The sequence below is a fragment of the Ammodytes marinus genome (assembly GCF_949987685.1).
Source record: "Ammodytes marinus genome assembly, chromosome: 2".
NCBI classification, from domain to species: domain Eukaryota; kingdom Metazoa; phylum Chordata; class Actinopteri; order Uranoscopiformes; family Ammodytidae; genus Ammodytes; species Ammodytes marinus.
In genome coordinates this window covers 29,629,919-29,643,592 of record NC_137231.1, presented here as the reverse complement: position 1 = coordinate 29,643,592, position 13,674 = coordinate 29,629,919, and the positions used below count along the sequence as shown (strand labels likewise).

General features: G+C 39.7%; 1 protein-coding gene across 1 annotated transcript; it reads left to right on the top strand.

Annotated features, from left to right (window-relative positions):
• Positions 1-7,039: 7,039 nt before the first annotated feature.
• Positions 7,040-13,392, top strand: dmrt2a (doublesex and mab-3 related transcription factor 2a). Its single transcript, XM_080048422.1, has 4 exons — positions 7,040-7,177; positions 8,153-8,618; positions 10,869-10,971; positions 12,016-13,392. The coding sequence occupies exons 2-4, from the start codon at positions 8,205-8,207 to the stop codon at positions 13,149-13,151; spliced, it is 1,653 nt and encodes a 550-aa protein (XP_079904548.1). The 5' UTR covers positions 7,040-7,177; positions 8,153-8,204; the 3' UTR covers positions 13,152-13,392.
• Positions 13,393-13,674: the final 282 nt, after the last annotated feature.

The window sequence follows — 13,674 nt, the reverse complement described above, 5'->3', positions numbered from 1 at the left end:
CTGTACCCTGATTGAAACCTCAGCTTCTATATTAAATATCATCAACTTTACATTGATGATCACTGATTTATTTAACTGGACTTCTTTAATTGTCCTGTAGAATTTTTTTTTTGCAACCTGCAGCACTAAAGGCGTCATCTCTCCTAAACCTTTCAAATACTGCCATCTAGTGGTGAACTGTATTAACATCATGTTTAAGCCACAGGTCTGATCCCATAAGACTGGACGATTAGAATGAATGATTAATATAATTTAAATGAAATTGACAAAAAATGTGTGGATCCAACTGCATAAGATAACAGTCATGACATAATCACGTCACATTAATGAGATGACTTTCACTTTAAGATTGAGAGATAATTTGCACGTTGCAAGATGGACTAAATAGATAATATATTTGTAGAAATATATATTTGTTTTCCATAATCTGTACCATTCTGATCTGTGCTTTGCTCCAAAACATTTTCATTACATTAAACCTTCATTTATACCGGTGAGATCAATGTGGGGTGTTCCTCATTTCCAATAATGTCGAGTCAACAACAAAAATATTATCAAAATGATCAACAATACATAGCCTATATATATTTTTTTATAAAATCTAAGTGTCAGAAAATAATGAGCTCTTCAAAGCAGGAAAATGGCTAAAAAAAAGAAGAAGATCATCTTTTAGACTAATAATGTTGTTTTTTAGTACTGGGGAGGGAAGGGAACTAGAAACATGGTAGTTTTTATACTTTTTCTCAGTGTCTCCAGTTTTTATATCTAAATAAAACATTTATTCAATACCACCTCAGCTATTCTAATTGAGGCAGGCAAAAGCATTCATTTTATCACTGTCATTTCAAGCTTGAGCCCCTTTTTAATAAATGCATTCTACATGTTTTTTTAGAGCTGTTTCTTCACCAAAAGCAACAGACCACCTTTACCCAGCTCCAGGCTGCCACCTAGTGGGGCAAAGTAGTACTTCTGACTTTATCACTCTGTGGCCTGCAGTATGCTGTCTACCACTGAGGGGTAAATGGTCATCATTGCATCCTTTAATTCTCATAGTATGTAATTGACACGTATGTATTAAAAGCTATTTATTGAAATTAAAATAATTAATTTTCCAAATATTTGAAACAAATTCATGAAACAAATCTAAACTTCTGGGTTTATTCACCTTTATTCATCTTTTTTAAGATGCATTAGTTGCTGTTTTGATTGATATTGCAATGATATAAAAGAGGATGGAACCTAATGTAATGGTTTCCTCTTAATTCTGAAGTGTTTCTGTGCAGAAACCTTCACTAAAGTGAGGATGTGCAGCTTTTCCTTTTTAAATTATTTAAATTTGAATTAATCTTTGAACATGTTGAGATTTGGACAAAACAAAAAAAAATTGTGACATTTTACAAATCAAACAATCAACCCCCTTGAGAAAATGATCAGACATCAACAGAAAGATTCTGCTTTACATAAATTATAAGTAATAATTAAATAATGTATTGATATAATATATGATTGTAGAGTCATCACAGGGGACATTTTTCTTTCTTACTTTTAATACTTTAAGTTCTCATACACATACTTTACTTAGTAACATTTTAGATTCAGGACTTTTTACACAAACCATGTTTTTTAACAGTGTTTAATAAGTTTTTTTTTCCTTAAGCAAAGAATCTAGATTGTTCCTGCACAGCTGAAGGACACGTCCTCCTGTTTGTTGCACATTAGCCCGGAGAGGTCGAGGTGTCACAACCCTTCAGGCAGAGACAAATGTCCGCCCCGCCTGGTTTAGTCTTCAGTCCCATGTGTTGTCCCTCCATCAGAGGGCTAATTAACATAACAGGATCCCCAGTGATCCCACTCTCCGCTCTTCTGCCTATACACAGCTCCTGTTACACTTTACGGTCTGCACAGCGGGGGGCGTTCCAACAAGATGCTGTTGTTTCAATCAGGTGAAGCCCCCCCACCCCCATCCCGAAAGTAAACCGGACAGCGTGTGAGAAAGTGTCATTATGAGTCTGTGTCTGTTCTCATTTAAACATCAGTTGAAAAACCTGGTGTGTGTACTGAGCAACTTCCACGGACAACATCCTAAATCAACATTAAGACAAAGGGGCCAGTAATGACAAGGTTTTTCAGACAGAGATAGCCTTGTTTTAGAACATACAACATGGTAAGGTGGAGCTGGGCCTAGAAAACAAACAATATGAAACAATACACAATGAGGATATTATAGAGGGTCTTTGAGTGATACAAAAACATCCACAATCCGTCCGATATTGTCTGAAACACCTTAATTGATTTGATGAAAGCTCCTCCAGGATTTACAGACCCTTTAGAGATTGACAGGAACCATTACCATGATCTATGTAAACTTCTCAAGCATCCTTAAAGCTAAAGTATAAATGGACCCCTGTAAAGACTTTTGAAAGTCCTCCAGTAACTTAGACATTTTTCAAAGATCTCTGGAACCACCTCAAAGATCTCCACACCTCTGCAAAGAGCCTGAAACTCATTCAATAACTCCTGGAAGCCCTTCAAGGAGCCTCTTGAACTTCTCAAGGATCCTTATGCCTTGTTTCCACTGAGCATTAGAGTTTGGTTTGGTTACAGTTTGGTACGGAATGGTATCCCTAGAATTGGCTTGCAGTTCTACTGCAGACAGCACCCTTGTTTGGTAGGCGGGGTTTACGCCGGATGGCTATAGCCCTGGTCAGAGTATACAGCCTATGGGGCAGAGCAGTTGAACAGCACAGTCCGCGGTAGCTATGTTACTATCGTGACATCATAGCAGTAAGACCCAGTTTGGCCCATAAATCAATCCAACGAAGAGAAAGAATGCAACACAGTTAACAAAGAGCTGTGCACAGACATTTTTTCTCATTGTGGTATCCTTCCTAAAAAGACAGTGGAAATGCAAATAAATGCACCGTACCCTATACCAGACCAAACCGTACCGCTATGTGGAAACAAGGCTTTAGAAACAGCTGAAGGACATCCAGACCCCTGTAAAGACTCCTGGAATTCCTCCAATAACAAATATGTTTTTCAAAGATCTCTGGAAGCACCTCAAGTATCTCTAGACCCAGAAACTGTTCCAACGACCTCTGGAACACATTTCATGATTCATAAAAGCTCCTGAGATCACTGGAAAGCCATGAAGGCCCTCCAGACCCCTGTAAAGACCCAGAATTCATAACATGAACATAACAAATGAGACATTTTCAAAGATCTCCAGAGCCCTGCAGAAATCCTTAACCTCATTCAACAACATCTGGAACCTCTTTCAGGAGTCATTAAAGGTGCAGTTTGTAATAAATGTGTTTTTTTTTGCATAATCTAGTGGGGAAAAATCTAGATGCTCCATCTCTACCCCTTCCCTTTGGAGAATTTACAGAAGCTACGGTGGCCTTCATGAACAATAAGCTAGTTACTAAAGATGGCATCAGTGATGAGGTGAAGATATATTTAGTTATTTATTCTATTGTACTTCTTCGTCTTCCAACAGGTGCATTTCTGTATTTGTCCATTCTGTGCTACTGTAGACACATGGCGTTGCACCCCTCTCCTTTTCATATCAAAGGCTCATTAAGTTTAGAGAATAAACTATTTTCAAGCAATCATACACTTATTAAAACATGCTTATGTACAGTATATTATTTTCCATTTCTACCGAGTCCGTTCTGAACGACACACATTGCCTTTACACACTGACATTGCACCTTTAAAGCTGCTCAATGATGAAGAATGACTGCAGCCACTTCAAAGTTCAAAGATCCCACACTTCTAATAGACCCTTGCGACTTGGTTCAATTATACATGGAATCCTTTTTCGAATATGTTGGAATCCCTTGTGGATTTCTTGACCCCCTAATATAGACCTAGAACATCCTGTAAGAATACAAGGAACATTGGGAACCTTCTGTAGGACCCCCAGAATCACCTTAAATACCCATAACCACCTTTAAAGCCCCCTTTAGCCCCATCGAGACCCCCCCCCCCCCTTCTCCCCAACACCCTCTGACTCTGACATACGTCTTGGAAGCTCCTATACGACCCTTGGAAAGTCCATTGAAGGACCCGTGGAGGGGCCCACACTGACACCGGCCCGGGTCATTATGATCCAGCGGACACAGACAACACGTTTCACCTGGAGGGTCTCGCTTTAGCGGCGGATCCTCCTGTCCCACCGTCCAGCGCTGAACCCTCAAACATCAAAGCATTCCTGGTGTGGAAACGGCAGCCCGGGGTGGCCGCTCGTAACCTCCCGTAATAAATTAAGACGAAGGGGCAAATAAAGCTGCACCTGCAAAGCCTGACGTCTTCACCTTCCACACATGGAGGATCCGTTAAGAGGCACGGAGAGATAAAAACACACACAAAAGGAGGGAAGATTTTTAAGAAGATAAAAAAGGTATATTTATATTTAATCAAGGGGTAAAGGATTTTAAGGACTTAAAATTGAGCTGTTAAGGTAAATAATGTGGATTTAAAAAAGGATTTAATCAAAATTTACATTACTTACATTATTTTTTGTATCCGTTTGCATCGTTCATTTAATTGTTCGGTATAAGCATAAAGAAATACACACACTAAAACAATACAAAATACACATTATTGTCCTTATAGAGACATCATAAAAAGAAAGAAAACACGTTCTATTCAAGACATAGATTTATAATACAAAATAAAAAATCACAAACAATCTGTATATTCCTTCTTATGCTTCTTTTGTCTGTTTTACTGTGCTTTAGGTCTTAGTAGGCCTATACTTTAATCATTTTTCACTACACGACGTGTCGTGTCTCCATCAATGTTTTATGCGTGTGCCTGTGTAACGTAGGCCTACTATGTGACTCCGTGCCCTTGAAAGGTCCTGTATAAATAAAGTAAAGCTGTATAAACTTTCACATTCCTATTAAAGAATGTGAAGATTTTTTTCCAATAAGATTGTTTTCATACAAAGAAAAATACAAAGAGAATCAAATAAAATCTGAAATAAATAAATTGACATAGTATGTAGTAGGCCTACTACAATGATACATGTAACAAAGTATCGCTATGACTTTTAATATAATGCTTGATTAAGATTCTTTTAAGATATTATTTTGAAGCGCTGAAACTCAAGTCGAGCAGGTTTTGAAACAGAAAAAAGACAAGTGACTGACTTTGACCCATGCACCCTGCCCTTATTTTAAACAGAAAAAATACAATACATCCGTGACAGAGATTCATATCCTTCCTCTATTTCACTACAGTACATGTTGCGCGTCTGTATTGTCCCGCGGTCAGTTCCCATGGAAGTCACTTAGCGCTGAGTAAACGTTACACGACGTGTCTCTTTTTCTCCTCCGTCAGCGAGATGCAAACAAAGAGCCAAACATATAAGTTGTCGACATTCCATCTCTTTTTATTGTTTTGTTATATTCAGGAGTCGTTGGTCACACCCAGCCATAGAAATAAGAACGAGTTGTATTATAGTATGTTAATATAGTGTGTAAAATGTGCCTTAATTATTAAAAAGATCAAATTTCCTTACGTGAAAATATTTAGTCTGATGACTTGGTGGTGTAAGTGAAAATATATAGAATTAAGTGTATTAAACATTTTGGGACAAGGTATTAGCAATGCCTATATAGGCCTTAAGTAGATTTTTCGTAAAGGTTAATGTAATTGCAATAGGGTTAAAGTCAAATAATGTTTAGGGGTAAGGATGTAACGCTGTAGGTTTATTTTAGGTCGGGGTTTCCTCTGCTGTTGTTACGTGCATTTCGTAATGTGCATTGCTGCTGACATGATGTTCTTTTTTCTTTCTCATGTTTGATTGTTGTGAAAACATTGTAATCATCCCTAGATCCCGAGTTACTTCTGCTATGTAAGGACAGAGAGTAACAACCTGCAGGACGAAGCCATCACCTGTCACTGTGCACTTCAAACCGCGCTCTGTGTCAATGCACTGACGGGGGGATCCGACACTTTATGCGGGTAGATTGTGACTATTATAACATACTTACAGCATGGCCCTCACATCAAATGTTTTATGCCCATTTTTTAATTTATACATTTTTGGTGAACCTAAAACCATTATTAATAAGCTTTTTTTTAAAGGATGCAAATAGGCTATCTATTGTTCTCAATCATTTATTATAGTTTTAAATCTGCTATCATTTGAAAGAGGGAGCTTGAATTCACTTTTGGTGAGTGATGAATTAAAAGATGTATAGGCCTACATGATGGATGAAAACTCATGTCAAACGCGTTAACAAATTAGGCCCATGCCTTTATTTTTCTTCTTAAATGGAAGTGTTTAGTTGTGGCCAATTTAAGTAGCTTTCCATGTTTTTATCCCTAAACATAAATAACATAAGTCAATAACAGCATTTATTATCAGCTATTACAAGTCAACATTTCACTCTGACATATTTATTATCAGACCCTTTAATTCAGGTATGTGTGCTTTTGTCTCTTGATTATTAATTGATAGTTCATATGAGGTTTTAACTTAACAAAAATAGGCTTACAGTAATAGCCTACTTAATAAAAAAAAATATTTAGGGGTAAAAATGTGCATTATGACATCCATTGCACCCTAACCCATTGTGGACTCATCACCCATTAGCAAAGACAAAGAAACCATTGATGGGAACCGTCAGTTAAACAAATTAGCCCTGGAAAATAAAGCAGTGTAAACATTTTTCATGGGAAAAACAGGGGATGTAACATCATGGCACTCAATTTGAATTATCTGTATGGTTGATATGAATATATTTTATAGGTCTACATTATGAATAAAAGTAAGACTTTTACCAGTTTTTTGCTTTAATTCTTGCTTTGATACCTAAAATGCGCTCGTTACAAAGGAGAAGTCATCTGATAACTGTAAACTGTAATTGAGAGACCCACCACCCTCCCTCCTCGCTCCGAATAACCGCTCGTGATTTCATTGGTCAGCGCGTATTTGGACTCAGCCAATCAGCGCGCAGATAGCTCGGGCTACAGCGGCTCATAGGAGTGGCGCACCGTGCGACCGCTGCAGAGGAAAGTTGGATCTGTTCAGGGCGAGACGCTCATATACAACCGCTCAATTAACAGCTAATTAAGAAGTCTGGACGGACGGTAGTTATTTGTGCTGACGACACCACCTCGCGGCTGCTCCACACTGCTGGACGAGACTCAACTTCTGGAGGTAAACTTTTGGCTTTTTTGTTATTTTACGCGGAAGTCTTTGGGAGGAAAATGTTAACTGGAGCGTCTGAAGTCTGAAGTTTAAACCAAATGAAATGCATTAAAGAACCGACTATATGCCAACGATTTACCTCAATTGGCTTCATTTCTGGGGCACAGTGAATACCTAAGTGTGTTGAGACAAGGCGTTCTCTTGATGTGGTTTATTTTAGGCTTCTAATAGATTAATCGAGTTTTTTTTAATATATATATATATGCTTACTCATTTTCTCTATAATGTAGGCCTATACGATACAAGAATACACGTCTAATATAGCATTCAATCTACATTCAAATCATAGCCCACATAGGTCCGTATCGATTGTAGCCTATTTTTCTGATATTGACGCTGTGAGTGCTGCTGTGCACTGTCTGGACTTGTTCCCCTCATTCAGACAGTTTATTTTATTTGTTTGAAGAATAATAAATATAGGCTAATAAAGCACGTATGCAACACTTTGGTTTATTTAAAGCTCATCTACATAATTATTGCTGTTGAGTGGGTACTCATGGTTGAATGAATTTATTGGAACTCGTTTTGGATAAAAAGCGTAATGTACAAATAGGCCGTCTTTCTTAATGTTGTTTTTCTTAATTCATGGATTTTGCCAAGTTTTAGAAGTAAAACATAAAATAAAAAATAAAATCCACTGCGTGAGCCTTCAATTTAATTTAAAATATCATTAACACACACAACTCGAGCTTAGTTATTATTATTATTATGGGAGGTAATGGAAGTAGGGCAGGCTGGTAAGATATTCTTTATAATTACTCTTTATATCTAAAATAAGCTAAATCATTCCCATTGAGATTAAAATTTATTTTCAAAGAGTGACTTGGCCAAAAAAGCATTATTTTATAAAATATGCACAACGTTTGTTTTACAGGACATTTTGGAGGGACTATTTATTAATAATTCTTTATTTCATTTCTCCAGACATAAAGTGGGTGTAGAGCGAGCCGGCGGAGGACTCTGGGCAGCAGCAGACATGTCAGACAGCGCCGGTTGCGAGTTTGAAATCGATGTGGAAAGTCTGGAGACCGAGAGCGACGACTTGGGAGCCGAATCCACGTGCAGCAGCAGCCGCCCGGGTTCGGCTCCACTCGGGCCCGAAGACGACGACGACGAAGAAGACATCTCCGTTAAAGGAGAAGAAGAAAAGCCACCGGGCCCTAGCAACGGTAACGCAGGCGGTGGTCAGCTGGTACCAGGGGAACAGAGGAAGCTCAGCCGGACCCCAAAGTGCGCGCGGTGCCGTAACCATGGTGTGGTGTCCTGCCTGAAGGGCCACAAGCGCTTCTGTCGCTGGAGGGACTGCCAGTGCGCCAACTGCCTGCTGGTGGTGGAGAGGCAGCGGGTGATGGCGGCGCAGGTGGCGCTCAGGAGGCAACAAGCTACGGAGGTACGTAGGCCCCGCTTGTGTGTACGTAGTGTTGGCCTGTGTGTGGGTATGGATATGTAAGTGTGTGTGTGTGTGTGTGTGTGTGTGTGTGTGTGTGTGTGTGTGTAGGTGTAGGTTAATGTGTTTGACCTTGCTGCCTTCAAATGCTTAAAGACTAACTTTTGATCCATTCAGATGCTTCAAAGCTACTTTAATGTGCAATAGGCCTATGACTTCTTTGCATTACTTGACTTTACGCTTTGTAAACCTAGCCAATGTTTTTTTTAACACTTTTTAGCCTTTTAATATTTAGCTTATTTTTGTATTCTTTGGTTTTGCTTCTGTAATTTTGGAGCAACCTGCAAGACTTTCCTTTGTGTTAGGGTTAAAAAAAAGTTAAAACTAAAATTCTATCTTATCTTATCTTTTATTTAGTAACAGGTAATAAATCATTTAGACCCCACATTAAAAGTCATGCCACCATATCAACTCACTCAATACTGCTTTTCTGTGTATTGATTGTGCTAAAAAACACAGGCAGTATTAAGTATAAAACTAAACAAATGCATCAAATTTGAACTTATATGATATAAATCGGCCAGGTTTATCATCTCAGACTTAGTTGCAGCGTTCTATCACTCTGAAGGATTTATTCTACATGTTGATCTGCTGCTTCTCACGTCCAGAGGATTAGTTCTTTATTTAATGATTGTCTCAGTCACTGCGTTCCTTTCACGCTCTTTAAGAATTGCTCCATGAAAAGCCTCTGGAAAATCTATATTAAACATGTCTTCAACGCATATAATACATTCCTTAAACATATTCATCTCTCCACCTAAAATAAATTACATCGCAATTATAAGTTAGTTATAAAATACAAGCTATGACAAATGGACACAGTTTTTTTGATGTTATTCTTGTTCAGCTCATTTCACAACAACCGGCACTTCGAATGTTTTGGTAGCTTTTCCCTTCCAGACGGTGACATTTAAAAACTGTTGTCAAAATGTCACCTCGACCTTAATCTCTTCTGAGAAATTTGCTTCAATGAGGATTAGCTCATCTGCTTATAGTAAATCTTCATAATTGACCCGAAAAGGCCACGACGTCTCCAATGCTCCGGTCCGTTTTGGAAAACGCTCGTCTGAGGCTGCAGGGCAACAACAATGGCTTAAATTTATGATCATATTAAACCTGAAAACTATTTTGTTTTGCGCGTGTTATATATTATCACAAGTTGCGTCCATGTAAATTATGAAACAAAGAAACACGAGTGGGAAGGTGTAGCTCTGTGTATGGGATGTGTTTCATTTAAACGTAAACAACTTTTTACTACATGAATTCAGTGTCACTAAATCAAATTAAAGACATTGCTTTGTTCTCAACCACCTCAAAGTCATTGTTTTGATCTTGTAAAGCTGACCATTTTGAAGCATAAAACATTCACATTTTTGGAGGTATCTGATATCTGGGCGCGTGTGCTGTGGACCAGCTAATGTAGTTTATTTAACTTTGTACTACCGTATATCTCTGTTTGTTTGACTGGATGAACATGAGTATCAGTCAGTGATTCTCAAAGTGGCGTCTCAAGATGCCTTAGGGCTTCTCCATCTTGTCCTTAGCAAATAAACAATCAGTTTCAAGTAAATACAAACGCATAGTTACACAGCTTAATATAGAACGTACAAAGAAATGTCACGGTATTATGGTTTCTCTCAGTGTCTCACTCTTTCCCCGTGACACGGTCCGACATTTCCATCTCAAAGACAAATCGTGACTAAACGAGGCCCTAATTACTCTGAAGTGTTTTGACTGCGGTGTTCAAATATTTGAGAATGTCTGCGGTAAAAATAATGAAGCATGTCAGCTGTGGTATTTTAAAGATGATACCAGATGCTTGTTTGAAATTGAATGTGTGTGTGTGTGTGTGTGTGTGTGTGTGTGTGTGTGTGTGTGTGTGCAGCTGTATGTATGACTTATTACAGAGCCAATATTGCAACGTTTTCTGCAACTGCTGTTTAAATGTCCAAAATAAATGTATTTAACATTTAAGGTATTATTTACCTTTTACTTTGTAGTAATCCGTAGGCCTCATGTTCCATTGACTAACATTGTGATCCTGCGGTATCATAAGCCACATATACCTTTTAGATTATTATTAAGACGTTGGACTACGTTATCCAAACACATGTGAGTTCAGTTGGCCTCGAGCTGTGACGGATCAGGCATTTTTCAAACCATGTCATTTTTTTTGTTTTCTCAATTTATCAGGACAAGAAAGGAATATCTGGGAAACAAATTCCAGCAGAGAGGAGGGCCATATATCAGCGGCATATTCGACCGTCCACCATGCTCGCCAAGAGCATCCTCGAAGGTAACAACAGATCTGACAAAGAAAGAGACATGCTTTTTTTTCTGCCTCCATTTTGGCTCTTGCTCGGTCCCTGTTTCACTTTGATCGAACAACTTGTCTTGGCTCTTTTATGCTTGAACACCAGATGACATCATTTAAAAAGAAAAAATCAAATTTCCTGTCACAACATAGAAGATGACTAATTACAGTATTAAAGGTGCACTATGTAACTTTGTGTGTCACAGATTTATTCTCATAACAGAATAAACAAACCAAGATCCAAGTTAGAAAGCTTCCTGAAAAGTTACTGTTTCACTGTGGTTGTTTACAGCAGCAGGGCCCACAGTTTTGTTAACAAACACATTCTTGTCTTATGTTTGGTTCCAGGTGCCTCAAAATTATTTTGATTTGATATATGATGATAAGAAGTATTCAATACTAAGAATAACATGTAGAGTTAATATGTTTGGTAAACTAACTGCAAGCTCTGCCAATGTAAACAAATCTCTCTCCCATGAGACTGTATAGTGCACCTTTAAGTGTGATTTATATTCAGCCGTAAAATGTTCAAACCAGCATGAAAATTCTTCCCTCGGTTTCAGTTTTTTGCATGTTTGCCAGTGTTGTGAGTATTTCTTCATGCACGCCTGACATCCGATATAATCCGAAACACATTTACGTGTCATGAACTTTATATTGAAGGTGGACTCTTGTTGTCAAAAACACTTTCTGTCAAAATCAGTGAATATCTCCTCACAATCTTCCACCTGTACTGACTGTGTGTGTGCTGAAAAAACCTACAGTAATACGGTCATGGGGCTAGCTACGATGGCCCCCCCTTTTGTTTACATACTGCAATAAGCGGATTGTGAGGAGATATTCAATGATTTTGACAAAAAGTTACTTAGACAACAAGCTGACTCCACCTTTAAATGACGCTCTTTTGTTTTGACGCCAATGTTGTGAGCATTTCGTTATTTCTTGACATCCCCTATAATCCAAACACATTGGACTTGTCACAAACGTTATATTAAATGATTCCTTTTTTGTTTTTGTGGACACTAGGTTACCGTCCGGTGCAGTCTGACCCTTTCCTGGCGGCCAATGCGTCCCTCCCGCCCCCCCTGAGCGACCGCATGAGGAAGCGCCGGGCCTTCGCAGACAAGGAGCTGGAGAGCATCATGCTGGAGCGCGAGTACAAAGAGCGTGAGATGCTAGAGAGCAGCCAGGCGGCCTCGGCTTCACTGCTCTTCCCCAACAACATGGTGCACCACCACCACCACCACGCCGCCGCAGAGTACAACTCCTACAAGACGGCCTACTCGCCCTCCGTCCAGGGGGAACCGCAGCCCAAAGATCTGTGCAACTTCCTGGCTCCAAACTGCCTGGATCTGTCCATGCAGTACCCCGGAGCTGGCTCTGCTAACGTCGAGCTAATTTCGTCAAACGTTAGCGTAGCTACAACCTACCGCCACTACCCACTGCAGGCCCCCAGAGGAGGCTTCATGATGTGGCCGCGCGGAGCAGCTAACCTTAGTGACGCCTTGCTCTACCAGCAGTGTCTGTTCAATGCTACGGCCGTGCAGAATATGAAACCCAATGGTGCTGTGTGGGAGCCCAAAGCCTTGCCCGCAGAGAGCCAACCAGCAGAGCTAGAGACCACTAAACTGGAAGGATCCAGAGTGGTTGCTATGCAGGATTCACAAGTAGACCCTCAACGGGCCGATCCCAAACCCCAGGGGGGGCCGAGGGAGTGCTCTGCATTCTCCCCGCCAAAGAGGAGCTTTGGACAATCCTTCCCAAATTCAAACAACAACAACAACAACTCATTGCATTCCGCGAACTCCAGCCAAGTCCTGACCAAGCCGAGCAGCAAGGACAACAACAACGCCGTCGCCGCAAAGCTTTCCATGAAACTCAACTCCTTCCACTCCCTGCTGCAGCACTCTCTGGGTGAGAGAGCGGCCGGGCCGGAGCTCAGAGCGCCCTACTGCAAAGAGCTCTTAGAGGAGGCAGCACGCAAGTTCAGGGAGGGCTCTGTTGCCAAGGACATTCAGGCCGCCAAAATGAACGACAGATACGCCAAAGACTTTCTGTCCAAACCCGTTGGGACCAAGATGACGTCGGGCGAGTCTCTGTCCTTCTCCGTAGAAGCCATACTGAAGAGACCGACACCTGCTATGAGTCGAGCATTCCATTAACTTTGAGTAAAGTCTTTTTCTTGCACTATTAAAAAAACGTTTGTCAGGTTTGTTCCAAGTCAAGACGGCGTCTCCAGTTTTTGGTGGTTTTGGAGGCGAACTTTAAAATCTTAAAAACACACAGGCACTGCAGCAGAGAATTAGACCAGCTAGAAGTTATTTTATTATCTTCTTCTTCCTCCACTATGTAATATTTATGTACAGTATATTATATTTTACATGTGCATGTTTTTAATAACTTTATTGTGTAGAGTATTTAAACATTATCCCAATGTTTTCCTCATGTCAATAAACTTTATAAGACTGAACTCTTTTCCATAAAAGGTCTTGTATTTCATTTCATGCTCAAGTTCTGACAACGTTTAACCGTGAACAGGTTTTTTGTTTGGGTCAGAAGTTGGTCTGCACCCCACTACTAGTATATCACCACGGGCTTTACATTCTCACTTAAAGGGCTGTTCACATGAAACAGGGCGTGTGGGAAGATTTTAGAACAGTTATCTTAGATTTACACTAATAACCA

Coding starts and splice junctions, on each gene's coding strand:
- dmrt2a (XM_080048422.1), top strand. CDS start 8,205: ATGTCAGACAGCGCCGGTTGCGAGTTTGAAATCGATGTGGAAAGTCTG. Junction 8,619..10,868: donor GGAGGCAACAAGCTACGGAG/GTACGTAGGCCC, acceptor TCAATTTATCAG/GACAAGAAAGGAATATCTGG. Junction 10,972..12,015: donor CGCCAAGAGCATCCTCGAAG/GTAACAACAGAT, acceptor TGTGGACACTAG/GTTACCGTCCGGTGCAGTCT.